Genomic DNA, 25707 nt, shown 5'->3' with positions numbered 1-25707 from the left:
ATGAGGCAGAAAGACAATAGAAAAACTATGAGAAAGCGAAGAGAAAGAGTAAGAGAAGGCCATAATTGTTTGCATATTCAACGTTGGCAGTAGTAGGAGAGTCGATCCAAAGTGAAGGTCAGTTATTCTCAGACTCGTCCTTTGAGAGTTATATCACATCTGTCCACTCCGCTGCTCTCCTGTAATTAATCTTAATAGCCAGTCGTTTATATAATTCTCATTTACTGGTCACTGAAGCACAGCCTCTACAGCACTGTAGTGTAGATAATACAGTCTAGATTACTGCCAGTCCCGTTTCACCAGCAGTTACTCTTAGCAGCCACGTCCTCATCCATGATTCGTGGAAGGCGGCCACTAGCTCCACCCTCTAGATAGCCAGGCTTAACTGTAGGAGCTTCAGGGAGTTTTATCTTACTTTTAGTCAGATCTGGAGACAAAAAGCAGTATATGCAGAGATGCAAAATGGCAGAAAGGTAGCCAGAGGAGGAAACAAATCCCATCTCTTACAGAAAAAAAAGGTGCATTTTACCATGTTATGCCCTAAAATGTTCATTCAATTCTAATTATGAGTGTATTTAATTTTACCAAGGTATTCAGATCCTACTGAGCGATCTATAAAAAGCCTAGGCAGCTCTGCCAAATTCTTACCAGAAATAGCCATCAACATCTTCCTCCTGGCCCCGAATGTGGATACGCCCACTTCCTTCAGATCCTCTTCGGAAAGAGTGAGGAACGTTTGGTAATCAATCTGATGGAGAAAAAAAAAGTACGAGAGCGTGACAGGCAGTGAAACCATCATGTTTTCTGCAGAAATTTATTGTACAATATTTATATTATACAATATTTAAATAAAGTTTATACTTTACAATGTTTTGGGTTTTTTTTTTTCTTTTCTCGATTAGCATCTTTTTCAGTGAAGTTCCTTGATGAATGTCACTACACAATTCAATACTTTGACCTTGAGAATTACTGGCAGCTTTCAAATGAGAAAAACTGTATGAATGAAGTGTATGTATGAAAAAATACGCATATGCAGTTTGTGATATTTGGAGCACAAACATATTGTATACAATATGTTACATTGGGTAATTTATTTAAATGTGTTTTGGGTTTTTTTTTAAACACTAAGTAGCGCAATTATTTGTCCAAAACATAGGTTTCAAATGTATTTTATATTGATTATCCAATTTGTGGAACCTTTTTTTTTTATGTTGAAAGTTCTTTGAGTTTTTTTTCCATAGTAATGGATAATAATGGAATTTACACATGTACAACCTCATATTTATACCCCAGGGAAACTGGGCATATATGCAACAACGGTTCCTGGGGACTGCGAGCAAATGAAAAATAATGCAAGATTTTCAAAGAATGACAATTTATTTTAATTTATTCAAAATATTCCTTGGGATCTTAATTATTTTGGCACATATACTTTTGAGAGAAAATAGGTTCAAGGTTTAAGGTTTATTGTCAAGAACAAACAAATCTCCCACGAGTGCACACACAAGCAGTACTTACATCCTTACAATACTCTTATGTAAAGAAGTATTTATAATGATTTTTGTTGAAATAAAGACATTTTTTTCTATCATTTGAGCAGAAAATTTACGTTACATGTTGGCGTATTTTTTCTGAGGGTGCCAATAAATTCTGAACTTGATGTAGAGTAGAACAGCTGGAACTGGGAATAAAAAGTGTAATCATTGCTGATCTGTCCTATGCCAGAAAAGATTAAAGTAATCAACTGATTCAGAAAAAAAAAAAACAAGGCAGGACCGAGCAGCTGGAAAAAGCTGCACTGTGTTATAGAAGGCCATTAGAACAATCTAAACCCATAAAATTCATATTCTCTCGGAAAATCCAGCTCCACTTGTGGGTATAATAGTAAAAACACATCAGAAACACGTAGTGATGGAACCCACACACAGGTGCAACAGTGCAACAGGCAGTGTGAACACTAAGAGTATGTGCATGTGTGTGTTTGTATGAATGTACCTCTTGCTCCTGGAATATAGTGGTGTATTTCTCCAAACCCAGCTGAATCAGTAGCTCCAGCAGATCATCTTTTGGCTGAGGAGGAGGGCTGGGAGATCCACCAATCAACGGCCTGGATACACCTTCATAGTAGCTGCTGCCATTAATGAATCCATCGGCTGCAAAGGTAATGAGATATACAAGATGTTCAAGAGGTTGCAGAACCTCAACTAAACTTGTACCTTTGTAATAATAAATCTAATTGGAAATTACAATTAATCACATCACATCATTGTTGAATGCTTGATTCAGATTTGATTACGAGGTGTAATCAATTTTTTTATTAAATAAATTGAAACGGCTTTTAAAGCAGTTCCGGCTACAAGGTTCATATTAATGTGGTCTTATTTCTATGGTAACAACCAGCCCATGTACAGTCATTTGGGATCTTAGGGAGTACAGGGACTCAAATACACAAAAAGGACTGAGAAGGACTGAGGCAGTTGTTGGCTACTGTGAATACCATACCAATCTCAAGTGGAGTATGAGCGGGGTTTCTCCAAAATGAATATCATTTGTAGCTCGCAGCGTGAATTCCTTTTCATCCCCACCATTTAGTCTCTGATGTTTTTGAGCATCGTGGGTCCACCACTTACAAAGTTCAATCCCAAGCCATTGTGTGTTCATGGTTACGTAAGGGACACAGGGAAGAGGAGGAGGACACTGACATGACAGCTTTGTGGAATATTTTGTGTTAGGTAAGACGCTTTTTCTTGATTATTTTGTGCAGTTAATGTTAGTTTCTTGTAAGTAGCCCTACTGTATGAAACGTAGCGTCGCTTTCGAAATGCAAACGTGTTTTGTAGCTAACTGAGGTGACAGCACTAAGTTGATAGCATGTGCAATCCATAAATATTTCCCTTTGTATTGAGAATACTCACTGCTATAAACGCGTTAGTTCTCTGTACTTGTGCGATCATTTACACAGGTCGACCTATCAGCATTGAATATCGTTAGCTACATGAGGTTCTAGAAGCACTTTTACGTGTCTGTAAGTTCAGGGACCGGGATCTTTCGCACACCTCCCGACCTGCCGGATCACTACCCTCTTATTGTTCCGGGACTTGCAGATTTACAAATTAAGCACTGGTAACAATTTACACAAGGACTTGTATGGAGGACATTCCAGATGAAATGGATTAAAAATGCGTGTAATTGTTGATGTGGTAAAGCTTTCTGTAAGGAGCATTATTAGCATTTTTGGACGGAGTCTCCAGTGTCAGATGCATTTTTAACAGTCAGAGGTAAACGATAAAGGACTGAGGTTTCTCAGTAATATGCCAATCTATATATATATATATATATATATATATATATATATATATATATATATATATATATATATATATATATATATATTAAATTGGCTTTAAGACAGAAAAAAAGAGGCTGGTGAGGGAATTACTGTTTATAGCTGTGATAATATACAGGAACTAACTTGGTTCATGAATGTCCCACAACATTAAACATAACTATAAAGAAATTTAAAAAATGATGCAGTTGCTGTGTGGAATTTAGTAAATATAAGAGGAATAAAACATTTCAGGTAACTCTTCATCACACCACCCTGTACCACATATTGCAGGGCTGTTGTCTGGCTCTGGTCTCGTGAATCATTCAGGGTTTTTACACTTCCCGAGCCCCAGAGTTCCCAACAGGAACGTGGTAGCTTCACAAACCCGTTCTGAAATGAATAAGCTTTTGCTATGTTTCACTCTGAGTCTCATGATCATTGCTGCTGGAAGCTGAGTGAAAATCGTTCTTCACGTTTGGATAAACAATCGCGGGAGTTCGATTTCTGCCCCCGGCTTGGCTGCTTCCCACATCTCGTATCAACTGATCTCACCTCTGTAGCCACTATATAGAGCTGATCGTCTGAGATAAGAAGTATAGGAAGGAAGTCGGTCCGCTAGTGAAAATGCCAATACAAATCAAACAAAAAGCTAAGTGAAAGCTTGTGCACAGGCTGAATGTTTCAGCAGAACTTAATGGACTGCACTTAAATTGCTGAATGCTGGGGAAAGACTGTGTGAAAGTTCTGATGGGTAATAAATACAAATCAGCTAATAAAGCAGGCTTTTATACAGGGTGATTTACAGTAAAAATGTTCATGCTTATATGACACTACAACACTGTAACACAAGATTATAACATTATAGCACAAGGAGGTTAAGATACTAATTGTATAATTTCCTCTTTGCTCCAAGAGAATCCGGAAAATATGTGGGAATTTTGAAAGATAGCTCCTCCAAATATTGAACAGTTTGCTTGATTTTGCAGAAAATTTCATCGGAAAATTGCGAAATTCTGGAGGGACTGATGAAAACGAGAGTAAAGGTTATCCTAGACTCTTGACTTTATAATTACTCTTACTATAAAAACCATACAATTCCTGGATGGATATTGCAGATGGAGTTGTCTCTGTGAAAGCCTTCCACCATTAATTCAGTTTGAACACCTTTTTCACCCAGTATTACTTACAGTTTACTAGCTGTTCAATGAATAGCTAAAAATCTCGAGTGTTCTGAAAAACCATGAACATGCCTGGGCTTTTGGAAGTTGTTTCAGGCAGTTCTCGCTGTGTATTTATTTTCTTGGCCATACTACTGTGTGGAAGTGTGTCTATCAGCCCCAGTTACATCAGTCCACCAAGGTAGCACTACAGTAAAAAATGTTCATTCTGCTGTTGAGAGATTACGAGTTCAAATCAGCTTATGTACAGTGGGGCCCAAAAGTCTAAGACCACATTGAAAATCTGGGCTTTTTCTCTAAATTGATTTAAATGTGGAAACGAACAGAAAGTTTCTAAAACAAAAAAGGAAATGCGAAACATTTGGACTATTCAATACTCAAGATGTTGATCACAATTTCTAGGTCACTTATAGTCTTATCCCTTTCCATTGAAGCCCGTGTTCAGATGACATGACGATGGATCTGATCTAACATGGATGATCAGGTTTTATAAACTTGAAGAGTATGTGTTAGCTTGAGTGCACACGGTCATTAAAGTAAAAAGAGGATGTACTAAATACTAAAAAACTCTGAAATACATGTAAATATTTGTAAAATTCTACTTTTCACTCAAGTGAAAATATCTGATAATATCATCCATCCATCCATCCATCCAGCCATTTTCTGTACTGCTTATCCTACACTGGGTCATGGGAAGCCTGGAGCATATCCCAGGGAAGTTGGGGCACAAGGTGGGGAACACCCTGGACGGGGTGTCAACCCATCGCAGAGCACATTCACACAACCCTTCACACAATACGTACAATTTGGACATGCCAATCAGCCAACAATGCATGTTTTTGGACTGGAGGAGGAAACCAGAGTACCCGGAAAAACTCCCCGAAGCACAGGGAGAACATGCACACAGGGCGGAGGCAGGATTCATACCCCCAACCCCGGAGGTGCGTTGTATTTGTGCTAAACACTAGGCCACTGAGTCCCACTAATCATATAATTTGTAAAGTAATGAAAACCTTTGGAAGGTTTTCAGTTCATTAAATTGAAAAAGAATGCCAAACTGCATTTTCACTAGACATGTGGAACTCTATGTATGTGGAAAAGGGCTGTTAACATTTTCCTCTGTGTTTATTCAGCTGGCCGATGGTGACCTGGTAGCTGTCATGTGATAGAGGAGAGTTAGTTGGACGTTGGTTAATGCCCAAATTGGGAGAATATAAGGTAAAATATCCCAAAAAAGAAGAAAGAAAGAAAAATGACACAACTCATACTTTTTCCTCTCACACACACACAATCTGTCCACCTCTCTTGCCCAGACTCACATGTTTTGTCTGTGTTGGTGCGTCCTGAACAGGAACTATACGCCATCATGGCTGAGGATGATGAGGAGGACGAGGAGGAGAAGGACACAGGTGACAATGATGCAGATCCTCGTCTCTCTCGCCAGTTCTCTGAATCGCTGCCATTACACACTCGGTCTTTGCTACTCTGAGAGCTCCATGACTACAGTGAGACACACACACACACACACACACACACACACACACACACAGGTCTTGTGAATTCTTGCTGAATGAGGCATTATTCATTCCTACCAATTTGATGCTCTTGCGGCACCGGTGACATTTAAACTTGTAGTGAAATAAATCTGTTGAGTACAAAAACAGAGCCCCACAATTTCAAGTGTCCTTCAAACGTAATCTGGAACTATTATATTATTATATCATATATATTTTTTATAATCATAACCATTATAATGACAAACTCAAATCCTAGTAGTAGTGTCATGGATAGGGTCATATATTTACTCCTTATGAAGAACACGATGTGAAGGAAACTGTAATAAACGTGACAGTAATGCGTCTCTCTCTCTCTCTCTCTATCTCTCTCTCACACTTTCTCTTTCTCTCTCTCTCTCTCTCTCTCTCTCTCTCTCTTTCATAACTAGTAATTGGAATTAATAGCTACACAAATTTTCTGCACCACATGACAGTAATCACATATTCATTTATTATTGCTGTGTGTGAGTGAGTGAGAGAGAGAGAGAGAGAGAGAGAGAGCGCATTCAGGTCATTAGCACTAGGGTTGGGTATCATTTGAATTTTATCAATTCCGATTCCGCTTATCGATGCCGATTCTTATCAATTCCTAGTTTCGATTGGAAGGTGGTAAAAAAATGAAGTCAAACATTTAGATATCAATCATATTTATTCTGTGTTTCTTTTTGCAAAACATTTAGTTGCAGCTGAATACCATGGACAAAAATCAGCAGGCTACATAACAACTGAGGACTCGCTTAAGAGCTGTATGTGTGCAAAACTGTTCCATTAAAGTGCTTTTTTTTTTTGGCTGCAACCAAAAGTTTTTTTTTTTTATTCATTTTCGCTTTAATGATAATGAGTCTTTATTGATCACATATACATTACAGCACAGTGAAATTCTTTTCTTCGCATACCCCATGTCAGGAATCTGGGGTCAGAGCGTGGGGTCAGAGCGCGGGGTCAGCCATGATACAGCGCCCCCTGGAGCAGAGAGGGTTAAGGGCCTTGCTCAAGAGCCCAACAGTGGCAGCTGGGCAGTGCTGGGGCTTGAATCCCCGACCTTCTGATCAGTAACCCAGAGCCTCAACCGTCAAGCCACCACTGCCCCAATTTGATTTATTGTACCTATTGTACCTAAACGAGGGCGACTCAGCAACTGAAAATGGATGCAACCCTTTGACTTTGAATGTTGTGATTGACCTGTGATACTCCTCAGTTTTTTCTTTTGTCAGCTTTCCCTTCGAAGCGAGGAAGAACGGCATCTCGCAGGTAACATTTGGTGGAGTTGTCGCCGCACTAGTGCTGGCTAATGATGCGGCAGATGATGAGGCACTCGGGCTATGCAAAGCATCAAAGACGGTGCACTCTTCACCAAAGACGGTGAATCAACCGCAGATGTTTTGTCATGTTGGTAGTGACACCTCTCTTGCAACATATTAGCTTATCACAAATATCACACTTAGCTTTTTCGAGTGCTTCCTGTGGTCCATCGGGACTGTCTTTTACATGCCGCAGATTAGCGAGGAAGGAGGCAGATCGCGAGGTCGGGTGCTCACAGATGACGTACAAAAAAAAAGCAAAGATCCAGTCTATCTGAAAATGCGGACAGAGGAATCAATAAGTGGAATCGAAATTTTTATTTTATACAGAGTATCCGATTCTCGATTCCCAACCCTAATTAGCATTAACCGTTTTTTGAGCCATGGCCTCTCACAAACCCAAACAAATCACCTAACACATAGATGTAATTTATGCCCCAGGGAATGTCTCACTACTTTATGAAAGTGTAGGCTAGTAAACATTTTATATAGAGGTTCAAAACCAATCCACACACTTTCTAAAACATCACCAAAGTCCTACTGACCAGTATAACAATTTGCTAGTTCAATAGTTTGCTATTTGCATGGGGTTGCAAGAAAAGAAAAAAACTCAACCCGACCTAGGACAGAACCTTGAGGGATGCCTAGAATTAACACCATTTTATACCGATAAATTTGGTGTCATGTGTAGGTCAATTAATGGATCTTGTATTGTAGCACTACTTGTATTGTTCTCTGCTTGATATATCGCTTTGCTTGAATGTTATCATTTGTAAGTAGCTTTGGATAAACGCGTCTGCTAAATGAATAAATGTAAATGTAGGTCATCCAGAGAGTGCTTCAAGAGAGAGTGTGTGTGTGTTAAAGTAGAAGAAGAAAATGTATATTATTACAGTGTAATTCTGTTAGGTTACGTAAGGTGATGAAACTTGCCTTCATTCTTGTACCCAAAAAAAGGTAAACCCATGATGTAGTAACACAGTAACATCATAACATCCATCCATTCATTTTCTGTACTGCTCATCCTACACAGGGTCAGGGGGAGCCTTGAGCCTGTCCCAGGGGACTCGGGGCACAAAGCAGGGGACATCGTCGACGGGGTGGTAACCCATTGCAGGGAACAATCTCTCGCGCTTTCCCACACCCCGGACAATGTGGAAATGCCAATGAGATTGCAAAGCATGTCTTAGGACTTGCGGAGGAAACAGGAGTACCTGGGGAAACCCCCGAAGCATGGAGAGAGCATGCACACAGGGCGGAGGAGGGATTCGAGACTTTCAAAATATAATTTCTGATTGGCTGCCTGCATTCATGTATTTTATATCACAGCACAATTGTATGCTTGATTTTGATTGGACAGAGAGTACTGATTACTCTTCTATAACAGCAGAGCTGATATTAGTAACAACACGTTTCAATACTATACAAGGATTGATGTCTGTAGAAGAATAAGCTCATCTGTGTGTGTGTGTGTGTGGGTACCTGTTGATTATTGAGGTAGGATTTGTAACAGCGGCGGCTCACACTGCGTAGGTCTTTAACAGCCTCAGCAGGCATCGACTTGGAGAAACCCAAACCACTCCATGTGTCAGTGGGGGTCCGAACCTCCGTCACTACTGGCTTTTTCTGCATGGCTGACACACACACACACACACACACACACAAACGTGAATTACAAGCTAATAATATATGCTGTACAGTGGCACTGAGCAGTATTTTGAATTGCTGTGTGTGTTTATGTGTGAATATGTAGCAGTTTGAGCTCCTGATGTTCTGTCTGTCTCTCTTTCCCTCTCTCTACCTCTCATGCGTGCACGCTCTCTCTCTCGCTCTCTCTCGCTCTCTTGAACTCCCGCTCTTCCTCTCTCGCTCTCTCAGATGTATATGAGTTTCTTAAACTGAGTCTTTGTATGTGTGTGTGTGTGTGTGTGTGTGTGTGTGTGTGTGTGTGTGTGTGTGTGTGTGTGTGTGTATGTGTGTGTGTAGCAGATGGTTCATTCAGTCTCATAATTCCATTAAGCACTTCTGTGGGAGCACTAGCACATTTGGCATACATCAGCATTAAAATGACTTTGCCAGAATCTGATTGATGGACAAACATTTAGGCTCCTATAAGATTGGGGGGGGGGGGGGGGGGGTGCATGCATTAATTCAGTTATTTCAGTTTATTAAAAATCTGGTGGCATGTCACACTGAAACGAGTGGCCTCTGTCACCCTTTAATGTGTTTTGTGGCCTAGTGACCATGATGAATGGCAACTATATTTCATCTATAAGCAAAGATTTGGATGCTTCAGACAAAAGATCCACTGCATGTCGATTCTACCAGAGAATTTAGCATAAAAAATTTCACTTTGATAACTCCTCGGTAAGTAAAATATATTTGTTAGTGCATTATAAAATTTAATCGATTAAAAAATCGAGTCTGATTAAAGCACACACACACACACGCGCAAGCACACACATACACATACACACACATATGCATATGCACACACACGCACATATGCACACACAGATACATACGCACACATACACACTCACATACACGCACATTCCCACACATACACGCACATATGCACACATAGATACATACGCACACATACACACTCACATACACATACACATGCACGCACATACATGCACATATGCACACATAGATACATACGCACACATACACGCACATATGCACACATACACGCACATACGCACACATAGATACATACGCACACATACACGCACATATGCACACATACACGCACATATGCACACATAGATACATACGCACACATACACATACATTCACGCACACATACACGCACATACGCACACAAACATACACATACATACACACACGCACATACACACACACACGCACACATACACGCACACACACATACATACGCACACATACACGCACATACGCACACATACACATACATACACACACATACATACGCACACATACACGCACACATACATACGCACACATACACGCACATACGCACACATACACATACATACGCACACATACGCACACATACACGCACACAAACATACACATACATACACACACGCACATACACACACACACGCACACATACACGCACACACATACATACGCACACATACACGCACATACGCACACATACACATACATACACACACATACATACACACACATACGCGCACATACGCACACATACACGCACACATACATACGCACACATACACGCACATACGCACAGATACACATACATACGCACACATACATACGCACACATACACGCACATATGCACACATACATACACGCACATACGCACACATACGCATACACACACATACACATGCGCACACACACATACGCACACATACACATACGCACACATACATGCATATACACACATGCGCACACACGCACATACATACATACATGCACACACGCACACACGTGTACATACACACACACATACATGCACACACGTGCACACACACGCAGCAAAAATTTAAATATAGAATATATAAAATCTGAAAACTACTTTGACACACTAGTAAACAGCTATAGGAATTTGGTATATATATATTAAACAGTGCCACATGCTTGAACAGATGGGATGGGATATAAAGGCAGACATGGAAGAGGCACACTGAATGCTGATTGGTTCTGTAGGTTGTTCTGTAGTCTCAGTGCAGTTTTCATAAAACGCGGTCACCCATGATTCAGCAGAACTCATGGTTAATGCAAGACTCATTTCTGTCTTACTGTTACTCTTGGGAGGACAGGTCCTGTTTCTAAATGGCACCATTTTAGCAGCTCAATATGCAAACAAATCACATATTCTGAGCATACAACGCGTAATTAGCTGAGAAATAAATAAGAGGACGGAAAGAAAAGAAAGACAAGGATAGAGAAAGGAAAGGATGAATAGGGAAGGGAAACGGAGGAAGAAAGGAAGGAAGGAAAGAGGGAACAGAATGGAATGAAAGGAAGGGCGAGTGGAAAGATATAAAGGATTTAAGGGAGGAATGATGAAAGGGGAGGTATAAGGGAAGGAAGAAAGGAAGGAGAGGTATAAGGGAAGGAAGAATGGAAGGAGAGGTATAAGGGAAGGAAGAATGGAAGGAGAGGTATAAGGGAAGAAAGAAAGGAAAGGTAAAAGGGAAGGAAGAAAGGAAGGAGAGGTATAAGGGAAGGAAGAGACGAAGGAAGGAAGGACGTGATGAAGGAACGAAGAAAGGAGCGGTATAAGGAAATGAAGGAAGGAAGAAAGGAAGGAAGTGACATATAAAGGAAGGAAGGATGGAGGTAAGGAAGAAATAACACCAACCTTGAGTTGCTAGAAGTTTCTTCCTTTCATATTCATGTTTCTGTAAGAAATCCAACAACAGATCAGTGATCAGTAGACAGAAATTCTGCTCACAGTGTAAAACGCCTTTTATACAGTCAGTTCCAGAATTATTGGCACCCTTGGTAAAGATACGTAATGCTCATTTCACCTCATTATTTGAATTTGACTCCAGAGAGGGAAAGATCCTAAGACTGCAGCGTCTGTCTCTGTTAAAATACACACCATCCACCTCCATCCTTATAGACCTACTGTACACACACACACACACAGACAACACACTATATGTATTATAGTTATAAAAAGTCAAAAGTGCTCAAATTATATACATTTTGTATATTACACACACACACACACACACACATATATACATATATATATATATATATATATATATATATATATATATATATATATATATATATATATATATATATATATAGTGCCAATACAAGATAATGTCTCATTATTATAAATATAGATTATGTGAAAGTCCAGCCATATGTGAGCTGAAGGTGAATTATTCTGCATCATTAGAGTAAGAGGCAACAATTATTATGTTTTTATTATGTTGTATTAGTATATTACCTGTTTTTTTTTTTGTTTTTTTTTCCAAAGGAGGAAACAAAACCCCATTGAGAGGTTGTGACAGCAAGAGAAAATAACAACGGTCACACTAAAGCCTTCATGAAGATCTGAGCTGAAAGTGCTCCCATGCTCTTAAGGGTAAAGGTGACTGTTTTTAACAGCAGGATAATACACGGTGCAGGATTTTGTTTAATATACAACAGGATTATAAGTATTATATGTATATATTGTCTGCTCAGTCATAACTCATCCTAACAGGGGGAAAAAAAAAGAAAAAAAAGAAGACACCCCTCAACTCAAGATTCCTACTTGGTAACTCAGGAAGGTCTTTTTAACCTCGAGTTCAGCAAGTGACGACAAATAAACATGGCATGGCTTCTCACAGCATCAACAATAAACACTGTAGCACTTCTTTGCGTTTAAATAAGGTACTGTTTATATTAGTATTCCCCTTAGATCAATCAAAATACAGATATATTACACCATCTTTCGGATGAGATGTTAAACCGAGGTCCTGACTCTCTATGGTCGTTAAAAATGCCACATTGGCCCCTCTCTATCACGGCCCCTAATAATCCCCATCTCTGAATTGGCTACATCTCTCTCTCCTCTCCATTAATAGCTGGTGTGTGGTGGGCGTTCTGGTGCACTATGGCTGCCGTCGCATGATCCAGGTGGATGCTACACACTAGTGGTAGTTGAGGAGACCCCCCCCCCATATACCAAGTAAAGTGCTTTGAGTGTCTAGAAAAGCACTGTATAAATGTAACTGTAACTAACTAATATCACTTGTCACAGTTAGCGGGCTACATTGTTGATAACAAAAGACTTCCATGGTTTTTCCCACTTTGTAGCACGGAGGTCGAAAATGACATAATTCCGAGCTCAGAATTCTCCCTTCAAAGGAAAGTCAAACGTGGCACTATTCTAGCACCATAGCTGAGCACATCTCCCCAGCTGACAAAAAAGTTCCCCAGGACGTCCACTAAATGGCCTCTACGAACGTCCCCCGAACATCCATGTGTAGGGTCCCACTGACGTCCTATGGATGTTCAAGGGGACGCTCACAGGACGTCCAGCGGTCATTCGGGATGCTTAGGGGACTTTCACTGAAATGAACACATTCAGTAGTGTTATGATTTGATATCCTCTGACGTCCTCAGAACGTCTACCAGTGAACGTTATAAACTGGACCAAATGCGGATGTCCTCGGAATGTCCACCAGCGAACGTTATAAACCGGACCAAATGCAGACCTAAATGGCCTTTCGCAATGTCCAGAGGACGTCCCCTGTTTGCTGGGTCATTGTTACATCTACATTGTATCTAATCACTTCCCAGAGATAAATAATGGTGCTGTAGCAGACATACGATTTGAACTCATGACCATTCAGTCACTAGACCAGATCCCTAAGCAGTGCTTGGCTTTACGGTTTACCTCTGAGACGTCTGGTGGGATTTGAGGGTTTGGTACCTGAGAGCCTCTGAATGGCTGTTTCTCCTGACTGATCCTTCAGTCTTCGCAGTGACCTCTTTGACCTCAGCGACCTCTGGAACCTGTATTCCCGAGTGCTCACTCGCCCCATTTGTCGACTGATCCTCATTCTCCGGGATCTGAAATTAAAACACAGTCCCTATTCTCTGCAATTAGGTGTCCAGGCATTAGATAGAATGTGCATAATGTCCATAATGGGTAAAATTACTGCTTGATTGCTCGCAAAATGACCAGACTGTGAATAAGGAATTATCTACACAATTTGGGTTTTTACAGATGGCCAAATTTTGTCCACTGATGTATGCACATTAAATTCCAATTAAGCCTTTAGTGTAGATAAGTGTGTCTAATTAGTCACACCTTCTCTAATTTAGTGTCTGTTCCCCTCAGTCCCATCCGTCCCTCGTCGGCAGGAGCATTCAGTCCAGGTGGCAGAGAGGGGCGGGGCTTCATAGGGGTGGGGTTTGAAGCTGAATCCAGCGTAGTGACACTACCTGCTGAACATCAAAGTTTAAAGAAAGTCAATGTGATAGATAACATACTGTTCTCTATCATCGTATGTGTGCGCACACACACACACACACACACACACACCTGTCTCAGTGACATGCAGCTGCTGCATTAGCATGTTGAGCCAGTAGTTTGTAATTCCACTTTTGACCAGCAGGGGGTCCGTTGTGGACTTTGGTACTATAGACACCTCACATGAGTTCTTTGTTGCCATGGAGACCTCACAGGAGTCAAGGCCTAGCAGGAGTCTTCTGGCTTCATACAGATTCGCTATGTTCCTCTCCAAACCCTTCACCACCACAGACTGAGAGACATACAAATTATTTACAACTTTTTTTTGTTACTGGGATATGTCATTCACTGCATATCAAACTACAACACCAGCTAAAAGTGCCTGCATTATAATTTAATCTAAAAGAGAAGATGATATTTAAAGATAAATGTACAAAATATGCAGAGTATATTGTTTTATGGTTAGGTTCAGCCCTGCCAGCATGGTGGAAGTGGTCCTGGTTTCAGGTAAAGGCCCAGGGGATCTATTTAAATGTGAAATGGCATTGCTTGATCAAAATATATCGGTAAAAAAAAAAATCATTTATTCTAAGCTAATTGGGTTGTACTTAGTCATAGACTTATTCTAGGTTCATCTAGATTCTGGATGGTAATAAAGATGTTATATAAAATATGCTATAATAAAAATATAAAAATGCCTCCCTAAATCCTTATTTCAAATCATAGAAAACCTCCTGCTAAAAATGAATGAGCCTTCAAAATAACATTTATTTACAAAAAGCTTCAGTGTATATAAAGTACACTGTGACAACGTTTATTGTTAAAAATGCTATACAAATAATTGAACTAAATGTCCAGTAAATAAATAGAAATAAATAAATACATTCAGTTCAATAAATTCATCAAAATAAATTACATCAGATATTTTATAAAACATTAAAACACACGAGGAAATAAAGTTATGACATGCAAATGAGTGCTCTTTTTTGTAAGTATAGTTTCTGACATTAAACAAGAGTAAGGCTTAATGGTGTTTTATTTTACACAAGAGTAATGTGCACTCCAGGGCTTTCCCCAGTAATATCACAGTGAAGTTGTACTAATGTGGCATTTATAAACAGCTTAATATATGAGTGTTTACTAAAGACTTAAGCCTCGGCCTTACAAAAAAGTGAATCAACTTCTGCCCAGTTATTTCCAATAAAATAAAGTCACAAACAAACAATTCTCAGTTCACTTAGACAAACTGCTTATGTTTGAATTTTTTTCTCTCCCATTTTTACTCATTTAAATAAGCTTGAAGGTTCATCAGAATGTTGATCTTAGGTCTTCAAAAATGACTGAATGAGAGTATTGTGAGCTTAGCAAATGATAATCTGTCATAAATCATGCACTTTGATATAAAGTATAGATGTTACTAAATTACAGCTAGAGAAAAAATGGGACCAGCACTATTAACAATGAGAAATCGCTATCATGACATTTGGAAAGTCACATGACACTTTCTGGTGTGAATTCACACTTGAGCTGTGAATTGGAAATTGCTGATGTTAAAATGTTAGGAAGGCATTGTAGTGTCAGAGAAACTAAAAAAAAACTGTAACGTGCATATTATCTGGATTGTAGTCCACAAAGACATGCTGTGAGTTGAATAAAAAAGACTCTCTGTGTTAAGATGAGTGGACTATGATGGTGGAATACCTTTGCAGCCTGTTTAGCCTTTGGTTTGACACTGATGAAGACTCCAAGACTCTGCATCATCTGCGCGAGTTTGCGAGGGTCAGATTCACCCTCATCCTTCATCTCGAACATCAGACACACAGGCAGGCACTCCTACACCAGCACAAACACACAGAGGAAATCAGGACAGAACTCCCACTATGCCTGTGTGCAGGGACATTTTATTTCAAAGGAAGCCATAATATTACAAGGAATTTATTCACAGAGGAATACATTATGCAAATTAGAATGCGCATAACATCTAAAATGGGTAACAGCACAACCTATTTTATTTCAAAATAATGACTTTTACGTGCACAGAAACAATCTCTTGTGTGTTTATTTATTTTTGTTCCTCATATACCAATACTTTTATTTAGGTAAAAGCTTTTATTGTCAATAAAATATGTACCTTTATTTTTAAATATTGTATACAATAAAGAGGCCAAATAAAAGCTCCATATTGGAGGAAACCAGGTATAATGATTATTTATTCTATAATATAATATTATATATATATATATATATATATATATATATATATATATATATATATATATATATATATATATATATACACACACACACCTAATCTATAATCTGTTTTTGATAGATAGATAGACAGACAGATAGATAGATGGCTTTTATTGCTTTTGTGTTTTTGTACTTTTTTAATTACTTTTTTCATAACGTTCATGATCTTTTAAAATAACTTGTATGACTTTTGTTAAACTATATAACGGACAGGTATGGAACATGAATTATATAAAATGTTTCTGAACCCTATAACTACTTTGAACAAGAGAACTAGGCTGTAATAGCATGGATTATTTTACATGTAAAACATGTTGCATTACATTCGTCTTGCGTTCTAAAAACATTTGCATATGAATGAAGTAAATTGGGACAAAGGGTGCGTCTCGTTATCCATGACATTGTTAAATCTCCAGCTCTCAGACACTCACTGAACAGAGCAGACACAGAGAGAGGTGTGAGTGCAGCAGGAAAGCAAGACCTCGCACTTGCAGGACAGTACTGCTAACATTTGGAAAGTTGCTAAGGTTTGTACAAAAAGTCGCTAGATTTGTCGCTTTTTTTTGCATAAAAAAGTTGCTAAAGGGGTCTGAAAAGTTGCTAAGTTGGCAACACTGGTCTGCACTGACAGCTAGATAAAAGGCAAGCTAAGCTCCGCCTCTCCCCAGCAAAAAGAAAATACAGAGGGAGAAGGAATGTGGGGTTTTTCATTTATGCACATTCTATTTGAAATGTGCATAAATAAACCCCCCTGGTGGAGAACCACTGCTCTAATACTTACTCTCATCTGCATTTAATAATACTACTACTAATAAAAACAATGACAACAATAAGAAATTTATTTATTTATTTATTCTTTATTTGGTTGGTTGGTTGCTTATTTATTCATTCATTCGTTCATTTGTTTCTTTCTATTTTGCCCCGCCCCTTTTTTCTCTTTTTCCTTTTAAGGAGGTACAGACGGCCTAATTGTTTACATCCTCAGACACAAACTTATTGGGCAAAGAACAAATACATCATAAAGACAACGCTGGTCACATCTCTCACACTCGCAAACACATACACACACTCACCATGAGTTGTTGTTTTGCGAGACACACTCCATCCGCAGTGCCCTGGATGAGTAGAGAGGGTGTGTGTTGTGGGGCGGTGAGGTCAGGCAGTACGATCTGTGTGTGTGTTTGGTGCATGACGTTGAGGAAGTTGGCTCCATTCTGGCCTAGCAGGAAGAGGTGCTGCTGAGACGTCACATCCAGCTGAGTGCTCACCATGACGCCTGTTACCCCAGAAACTACTGCCACCTCCCGGTCCAGGAGCAGCTCCATCAAGATGCACGTAGCCTTCTACAGGGGTCAAAGGGTAAAGGTTACAATACCAGAGCAGTTATCTTGTTTGATTGTTTAAAACACTACATAATAATTTGGTTGCTTTTCTGAATTAAAGTGTTTGTGTGTGTGTTACCTTCACAGCAGTGCAGTTTCCTTGCAGGCCTCGCACCACACAGGTGGAACAGTACAGTTTGGGTTGTGTTCTGAATGTCACGCTCACTCCAAATGCCTGTGCTACATGCTGAATCGGTGGTGAGCTTGCATCTGTAACAACCCCGCCCATCAGGTTAAGAGGCAGGTCAAAGGTTAATGCCAGAGGCTGCAGATCCTAAAGGTCACAGTGAGAGGCCAAATAGATTTTACACAATGGCAAAGCTATTCTCTCTGTGTGTTTTTATTGTTCAGAACCATTTATTATTGTCATGAACTAAATTCTGAAGATTAAAGTAAGATTTCTTAACTTATTGAATGCTATTCATTCATATTAACAGAATTAATTGACTGAATTCTAAAAATCCTCCTGTTAGTCTCACATTCACTCTCCACAAACAACAGCATTTATACTTCATCATTAACACCAAACTGCTAATATATAATATACACTTTTTTATATATTAACATTAACTGGATATGAAATACTACTCTACAAATATATTTTTCTGTGTAATATATACTTTTTTGTAAATTCATCTTCATTTAAATGTTTCAACGGTGTACTGGAGCTTTAATTCAGCGCGAGCAGCGCGGCGAAAAAATTAATTAGACTCGTGGCCGAAACTCCCGCTTCACTGCTGCAGCGTCCGGTGTAAAATTGTATCAGTGCAGAGATTAGAGAGATTACACACTGCAGTTTTATCATCACTCCACACAAGAGACATCTTTACACACAGCACGAAATCCATGTGTTTTCCCACCTTCTTTTGATTGACAGGATATAATCGGCCCTGATCATCGGATGTTTTTAAATGTGAAAAATTGCCTTTATCGGCCGATACCGATTATTGGCCGATACATACACTACATCTCTAGTGTAAAGTGCATGATACTAACTCTGATGTGTCTTCTAGCAGATTCCACACCCTGCACTGGTCCAGCAATTGACACCTGTCAAGAAACACAACAGAAAGAAGAACCAGTAACTTAACCTCTCAGATACAGAAACACTTTTCATCTAAAAACTTGAATCTGGCTTTTAGTGTCTTACTACATGTATGTGTTTTAAACTCCTTGATTATCTAGGGAATACAACATACTGTTATTGGAAAATAATCAACCATGCTACTGTTATTTTTACCGATCATTTTCCAGTAGTAACACTTCCAAATTATATCTCCAAACACTTCCTCGTATATCTCAGCAATCTGCCAATGATCATTTTTTTCATTTATTAAAAATGATCATACTAATAATCATACTTTTTAACCATTTATAGTTACATTTAATGTTGTGACATATTTGAAACAAGCTAGTTCCTGTTATCAATTATATTAGAGAGAGAGAGAAAGAGAGAGAAAGTGGAACAGTGAACCATAATGACATCATGTACAGACATGTACATGCACGTTGTCTGTAGCATGATGCTAGCATGTTTTTAAGAAGTCATTTGTTAATTCTAATAATACAGATATAAATACAACTACAACTACTGATGATAATAGTAATGATGATAATAATAATAAATCATTATTATTGCTATTGTTAATTATTTTGGTTCATTGCTGCGAGCAGCAATACCGTGGTCAAGCCAATTATCAGCACCATGAGCAGCAAAAGAAGCTTTGTGATATGTTTTTCATTAGAGTCCAATTAGTGTATGAGGAGATAGAAAAAGTAAACTTTCAATCATAAAAATATGCTTTTTTAAAAATAAAAAAAAAATAAAAATAGCTACTTCTTAGAATTTTTGTCCTGTATGTGGTTCTGTTATGAAACTGCACAGGTAGCATCTGGGCATGATGGTTATCATGCAGGAAAGTGTTCAAGAGTTATAAGAGATATGCTATCTCCTGACCAGTTGGGGAATAGTTGCCAAAACTCTGCAGGTAACCTCAGAGCCTAATGGTGATGACAACTACCAAGTTTCGTCACAATCCCTCAAAGCGTTGCAGAGATACAGCCTCAAGTTCAATTTTGCGCGTTCTTCAAATTCGTTGAAGTGCCATTCGAAAACGGTATGGTTTATCAAAATTCTGTGAATAGCTTTTTGTCATAAGTGTCTCTAGATGATCTAGGTCAATTTTTGTGCAAATCTGGGATGAGTTCTAAAAAATAGGTTTTTTCCAAAAATTCAAAATGGCGGAGTTTCATGACAGATTTCAATCGATTTGAGCGAAGGAATCAGAGGAAAAAAATATTTTGGTTCTACGACTCACAGTTCAAAAATTATTAACATAAATGTGAGTGCAACTTTGGATCATTGGTGTTGCTAGAGGGATTGAGTTAGAGATTCCAAATTTGCTGTAATAGCATACCAGACTGTCCTTCATAACTTTCCTGCAAGCGGTTCTATGGGCTGCCATGGACTCAAGAGCAGAAGAAGAAGAAGAAGAAGAAGAAAACTAACATCTAATCATGCTCTCATACCTGGTTCTCATTTTCACTTACAAAATAAAAATGAATGCTCTCATACCTGGTTGCTTTTCTCTCCGTTTGCACTGTGGCGATTCGAGTCAGGGAAGTGGATGTGACAAGAAGTGTCCTCCATGACTTTTTTGATATTTCCTCCCCCTTTACCAATCACATGAGAGTGTTCAGTATGAGTGACATCCATCTTCAGAGTGACTTTATTAACCTAAAGCCAGAAAACCATGCCATAAAACAATATAAACCACAACCAAGAAAAAAAATACTGAAAGTCGCACATCCTACTCACTTTCGTCTCTAAAACTTCCAGAATTTTCCGCTTGGCCTCCAGGACATCATCTCTCTTTCCTTCCACTTTTACATGTGGATCTGAAAATGCAGACAAAAGCGTACAATCAAAATATTGGAATTAATAACAACTGCATTTATTCTCTAATGTGGCTTGTGTTATTATTTATTTTGATATATTTTTTTTAAAGATACTAGTTTTAAAATGTCCTCATTTTGATTATGTTTTCCAGCATGAGTAGCAAAACTATGATTAACTTTTAAAGTTAAAACACAATTCCAGTCAAATCGTGTAAATAAGAGTACCATAACTATGACTTCCTAAATATATGAGTTCCTAAAAATAAAAATAAAAAAATCATAATTTCAAGTGGGAGCTTTAAACATTATTTATGTTATGTCTTTTTATTAATGTTTACACTTTCATCATGAAACATGACGTCTGCACTTGGTAAAGTTGTTGTTGTTGTTGTTTTCAAGCCAAACAAACAAGCAGCAAAGCTTTTATCAACGGTTATACTCTCATGGAGCATGAAATCAGTGATAGATTTTAGAGGAACACTGCAAAAATAAGTTAAAAAAGTGAAGATATCTTAAATAAAGTTATTTAACATTTCTCATTAGGAGATTATTATATAAAAAATATATATAAAACCATTATGCCTACTTTTATCCATATGTACTAATATCAAGCTTAAAACTGCAATTTGCTTGAAAGAAGCCAAAATTATCTGCCATTAGAATAAGACAATTTCAAGCCTGAAATGAAATATATATTATATATATATATATACATACACACACACACACACACACACACACACACACACACACACACACATATACACACACGCACATATATGCTGAACAATCTAAAATAAAGAATTATTTGTTGACATTGTTGTTGTCATTTTTTTTTTTGCAGTGAAGGAATGTGTTTAAGGTGCAGTAATATTTCTTAAGAAATTGAATTTCTGAATCAGTTTGGTCTTTAGTGCGTAGAATTTCATTGAATTTCTTCATCATTTACCAAAAATGGCTTTTCAAACAAATTAAAACCCAACAAATTGCAGTGATTCACTGTATTGAAAACTTACACCCTTACTATTTAGGCTATTGTAACTTTACAGAAAGCAAGTGTGTAGTGTGTTTTAGAACAATATGCTACAAATATGTTGATCTGTTATTTAAATTGCAAATTAATTTAAAAAAATAAATAAATTTAAAGCCAGATATATTTTTTGGAAGGGGCTCATTCTCATATATGGCTCATCTCTCAAATCCAAGATTTCCCACAGACACGAGATGAGCCTTCCTCTCACCTTTCTTTGACTTGGCTCCAATCTTCAGCTTTGACGGCCATTTCACCTGAGTGTTAGTTTCCCTCGTTACCTGCCGAGATAGACGTGTGAGCGTGGGGATGTGTGTGTATGTGTTGTCATAAAAAGACAGAGCATGTCAGAAAGACAGGTGTGTGAGAAACAGAGAGAAAGGAAGGTGTATGGGAAAAGGAAGACATTGTAAATAGTAACAATACACCATTAGCATCTCAAAGCAGCACATGATTAGCCCGAGAAGACAAACAACAACAACAAAAAAACAGCAAAGTAATTTGCACAGAATTTGACAACACAACAAGTGTATTACTGAGCTGTGGAAGCGTTTACCTGATTGACAGAGCGCTAAATGTTTAATTCACACAATAAGCTTGCTATCTGCTGTTCAGATGGGATTCCATGTTCTCTCACCTTCTCGAAGAACTCCTCTCCTGTCAGGCCTGTTCCATCAGAAGGACCTGCAACGAATGCAAACAAGGAAAAGACGTGTGTGAGATGTGTGTCGTTTATTGAATAAATGATCCATTGTTAATCATAGCAAGCGATATGATGCTGTTCTTCAGACGAATGCCATGTCGTCATGTGTTTTACATAGCGTCACTTCTACAGCATTAACCCAAGGGTTCTTTGGATGGAAGGGTTCTTTAGCTTTCAAACCAGGAACTATTTGGATCCTTCTGTTAAAGAGAAGACATCTGTTGAAAGGTTTTACCGAGAACCATTAAGCACAGAGATAAAAAAAAAATATTTATAGACCTTTATGGAGAAGTCACATGTGTTTCACCTGATCATGTGATTATGCAAGTAATATATGATCACATATCAGAAACACATGAAGTTGCATTTCCTGGAATTTCACGTGAATTCAAGTACATGTATGACTTCATGTCAAAAATATGTGAGCACTTGTGAAGAAAGTGATAAATCCACAAATGTCACATACAGTAAATTTTCACTAAATGTGACTTTTCACTAAATGTGAAAAGTCCTCGTGTGATAATGTACACAGGACCTGTCGAGGCATGGACTCCACAAGACCTCTGAAGGTGTGCTGTGGTATCTGGCACCAAGACGATAGCAGCAGATCCTTTAAGTCCTGAAAGTTGCAAGGTGGGGCCTCCATGGATCCAACTTGTTTGTCCAGAACATCCCATAGATGCTTGATAGGATTGAGATCAGATTCCATACACAGCAAGCTGAGATGCACTGTGTGTTCTGACACACATAGCCAGCATTAACCTTTTAAGCAATTTGTGAGATCAGACCAGACGGGCTATCCTTTACTCCCCACGTTCAACAACAGTCCTTCCTTGAACCACTTTTGGTAGGTACATAGCGGGAACACTCCACAAGACCTGCTGTTTTGGATATGTTCTGACCCAGTCGCCTAACCATCACAATTTGGTACTACTTGTACAAATGAAACATTAAATCGATTTTCTCGCACTTTATACACCAAATGAAATGAGTGCGAAGAATCACTCAATGTATTATAAGATTTGTTGACTCACTGAATCAATTTCATGTTTAGTGTACTGAATTGAAATCGAATTGTACATGATTTACAATTTCAAGCTCACTATTAAATAAAATATTAATAATAATGAATCATGAATGAAATTGTCAGCCCAAAAACAAACACTTCATATATTTACATTGATATTATGTTGAATCACCAATTATAAGTTTTTGATTTAAAAAAAAATCTATTTATGTGTGCACTGAATCTGACTGGTTCGTGCTAGAGGGGCTCAGTCTCCAAAAGCTCACCTAGAACCTGTCTCAAGAGCTTTTTTGTCCCTATAATGTGTGAATGTTAAAGTGTGTGTTCTGTGTTCTAGGATACAGTAAACTCATTTGTCTCAGTTCAGGTTAGTGATGTAAAGGAGAACAGAGACGACAACACTAAGATTTAAACACTGAGTTTAAATAGATGAACAAGTGTATGTGTGTGTGTGTGTGTGTGTGTGTGGAGGTTAAAGTTAAACACAATGAAAGGCCACAGCTATCTGCTGACATTTACAGGGTTAGAGTGAACATCCCTCTCTTTTCTTCTCCTCTGTTCTTATTGCCATGGGTTACGCTGCCCTGCCAGTAGGAATGGCCCGACTTCCAGTGTGTGTGTGTGTGTGTCTGAGAAACAGCGTCAAGCAGCAAAGGCATTTAACTCACAACAATGCTGACGCAAACCTCTCTTCCTCCTCCTCGGTAAGCACACACTCATGCACACAGTTTGAGAAAAAGAAAACAGCTGATAAACCACAACATCCACTAAAGACACTCATTCTCATCCCCACCCTCCTCTCAGCGACTCACAGCGGCCGAGATAACATTCCCCGACCGTTCCTGCTCAACATTCTGGTGATCAGCTTCACTCAAACTTTCATTGTTCTGGCAGGAACACTGCTTTCCTCTCTGAATATCAAAGAGCAGCAGGGACGAGTGAATCTCAGCATGCGAGACCGAGCACTTCTCCAAACCAAACAGTCAGCAAGCTGTGTCTCGCCGATAACACGCTCTCTTTCTCAGGAAAAATTGTTCAAAAAAATGAAATAAATAAAAACCTGCCATCGCTGTCTCTGCGCATGCCACATGGAGGAGCGTGTAAACACCAGGATGAGCACGGAACAGCCATCAGCGTGTGTGGGAAATCTCTCATCCTGATTCTCAGCTGCATCACTATGACGGAACTTTTCCCCCCAGACACAGGACTCTGATTCTGAACTTAAAGTCAGTCTGATATTTTAATGAACATTCTACCGTGTTTGGAGTCATTATTTCTTTCCCTTCCTTCTTTCCTTTTTCATACGTTACCTTCTTTTCTTCCTGTCTTACCCCCCCCCCCCTTTTTTATTCCTATACTTTTTCTTATGTTCCCTATTTGGTGCTTTTGTTTTTCTTTTTTCCCCCCACTCCCTTCTTTATTTACATTTTTCCTTTACATTCCATCTGTTCTTCTTTCCCTTATTCCTTTCTGTTTTCCTTTTCCCTTTTTAGACTTTATTCCTTATTTGAGGCTTCCGTTCTTTCTTTCCTCATTTCTTTCGATTTTATATCCCCCACACATCTTTGCTTTATTTTGCTTCCTTCTTACTTTTTTCCTTCTTTATTTCTTTATTTATTTATTTTTTTGTTTCTTTATTTGGCTTTTTCTTTATTTTTATTTGTACCTTATTTTGTTATTTCTGTCTGTCTGTAGACTTGTCTTTCTTTCTTTCTTTCTTTCTTTCCTTCTCTTAATAAACAACCAAGTCAATAATTAACACAGTCAAAATAACATTTTTCAAAATTAGTTCTAAGTTTCTAAGTCACATGAAACTAAGACTAAAAATCTTCTCTCTCTCTCTCACTCAAACACACACACACTCACCATAAAGCATGGTCTCCAGTTTCTTCCTGTCAATGCGGAACCTCTCTTCTATCCAGTCCGTGTCAGGTTGCTCACAGTTCTTGGGCTCTGAGTGCATCCTGGAATTTCCTCCTTCCTCCTCCTCCTCCTCCTCCTCCTCCTCCTCTACATCCTGCTCGGTTCTGTCCTGAATCAGAACTTTCTTCTCTTGCTCAGCCTCTGAGCCCATGTTTTGATTCTGGTCAGGCCCGAAGCA

At 38.7% G+C, this 25707-nt stretch overlaps 1 protein-coding gene across 4 annotated transcripts; it reads right to left on the bottom strand.

The window, feature by feature from the left end:
* On the bottom strand, nt 1–25707 carry bicc2 (bicaudal C homolog 2). Of its 4 annotated transcripts, none has more exons than XM_053641935.1 (19): nt 25473–25707; nt 22514–22560; nt 22088–22157; nt 20767–20846; nt 20524–20685; nt 18945–18998; nt 18028–18222; nt 17640–17909; nt 16015–16146; nt 14386–14605; nt 14152–14288; nt 13771–13910; nt 11861–11960; nt 11692–11731; nt 8846–8997; nt 5826–6006; nt 1996–2153; nt 649–748; nt 1–427 (listed from the first exon to the last, which is right to left on the bottom strand). In XM_053641935.1, the coding sequence occupies exons 1-19, from the start codon at nt 25678–25680 to the stop codon at nt 297–299; spliced, it is 2577 nt and encodes an 858-aa protein (XP_053497910.1). In that variant the 5' UTR covers nt 25681–25707; the 3' UTR covers nt 1–296. The 4 variants fall into 4 exon arrangements, with proteins under 4 accessions (XP_053497910.1, XP_053497911.1, XP_053497912.1 ...); XM_053641936.1 differs by having other exon boundaries at nt 14152–14285; XM_053641937.1 differs by lacking the exon at nt 25473–25707 and adding an exon at nt 24667–24936.

This window comes from Ictalurus furcatus, chromosome 14 (genome assembly GCF_023375685.1).
Source record: "Ictalurus furcatus strain D&B chromosome 14, Billie_1.0, whole genome shotgun sequence".
Classification (NCBI taxonomy): domain Eukaryota; kingdom Metazoa; phylum Chordata; class Actinopteri; order Siluriformes; family Ictaluridae; genus Ictalurus; species Ictalurus furcatus.
The sequence above is the reverse complement of the archived record's forward strand: the minus strand, read 5'-3'. Positions and strand labels throughout refer to the sequence as shown.

What these genes read in the sequence shown, in the direction of transcription:
- bicc2 (XM_053641935.1), bottom strand. Translation starts at nt 25,680, where the DNA reads ATGGGCTCAGAGGCTGAGCAAGAGAAGAAAGTTCTGATTCAGGACAGA. An exon ending in AGGCTAAACAGGCTGCAAAG is followed by an intron (nt 14,606 to 16,014) that starts GTATTCCACCAT and finishes TATGTCTCTCAG; the next exon opens with TCTGTGGTGGTGAAGGGTTT. An exon ending in CCTACCTCAATAATCAACAG is followed by an intron (nt 6,007 to 8,845) that starts GTACCCACACAC and finishes GTCTCACTGTAG; the next exon opens with TCATGGAGCTCTCAGAGTAG.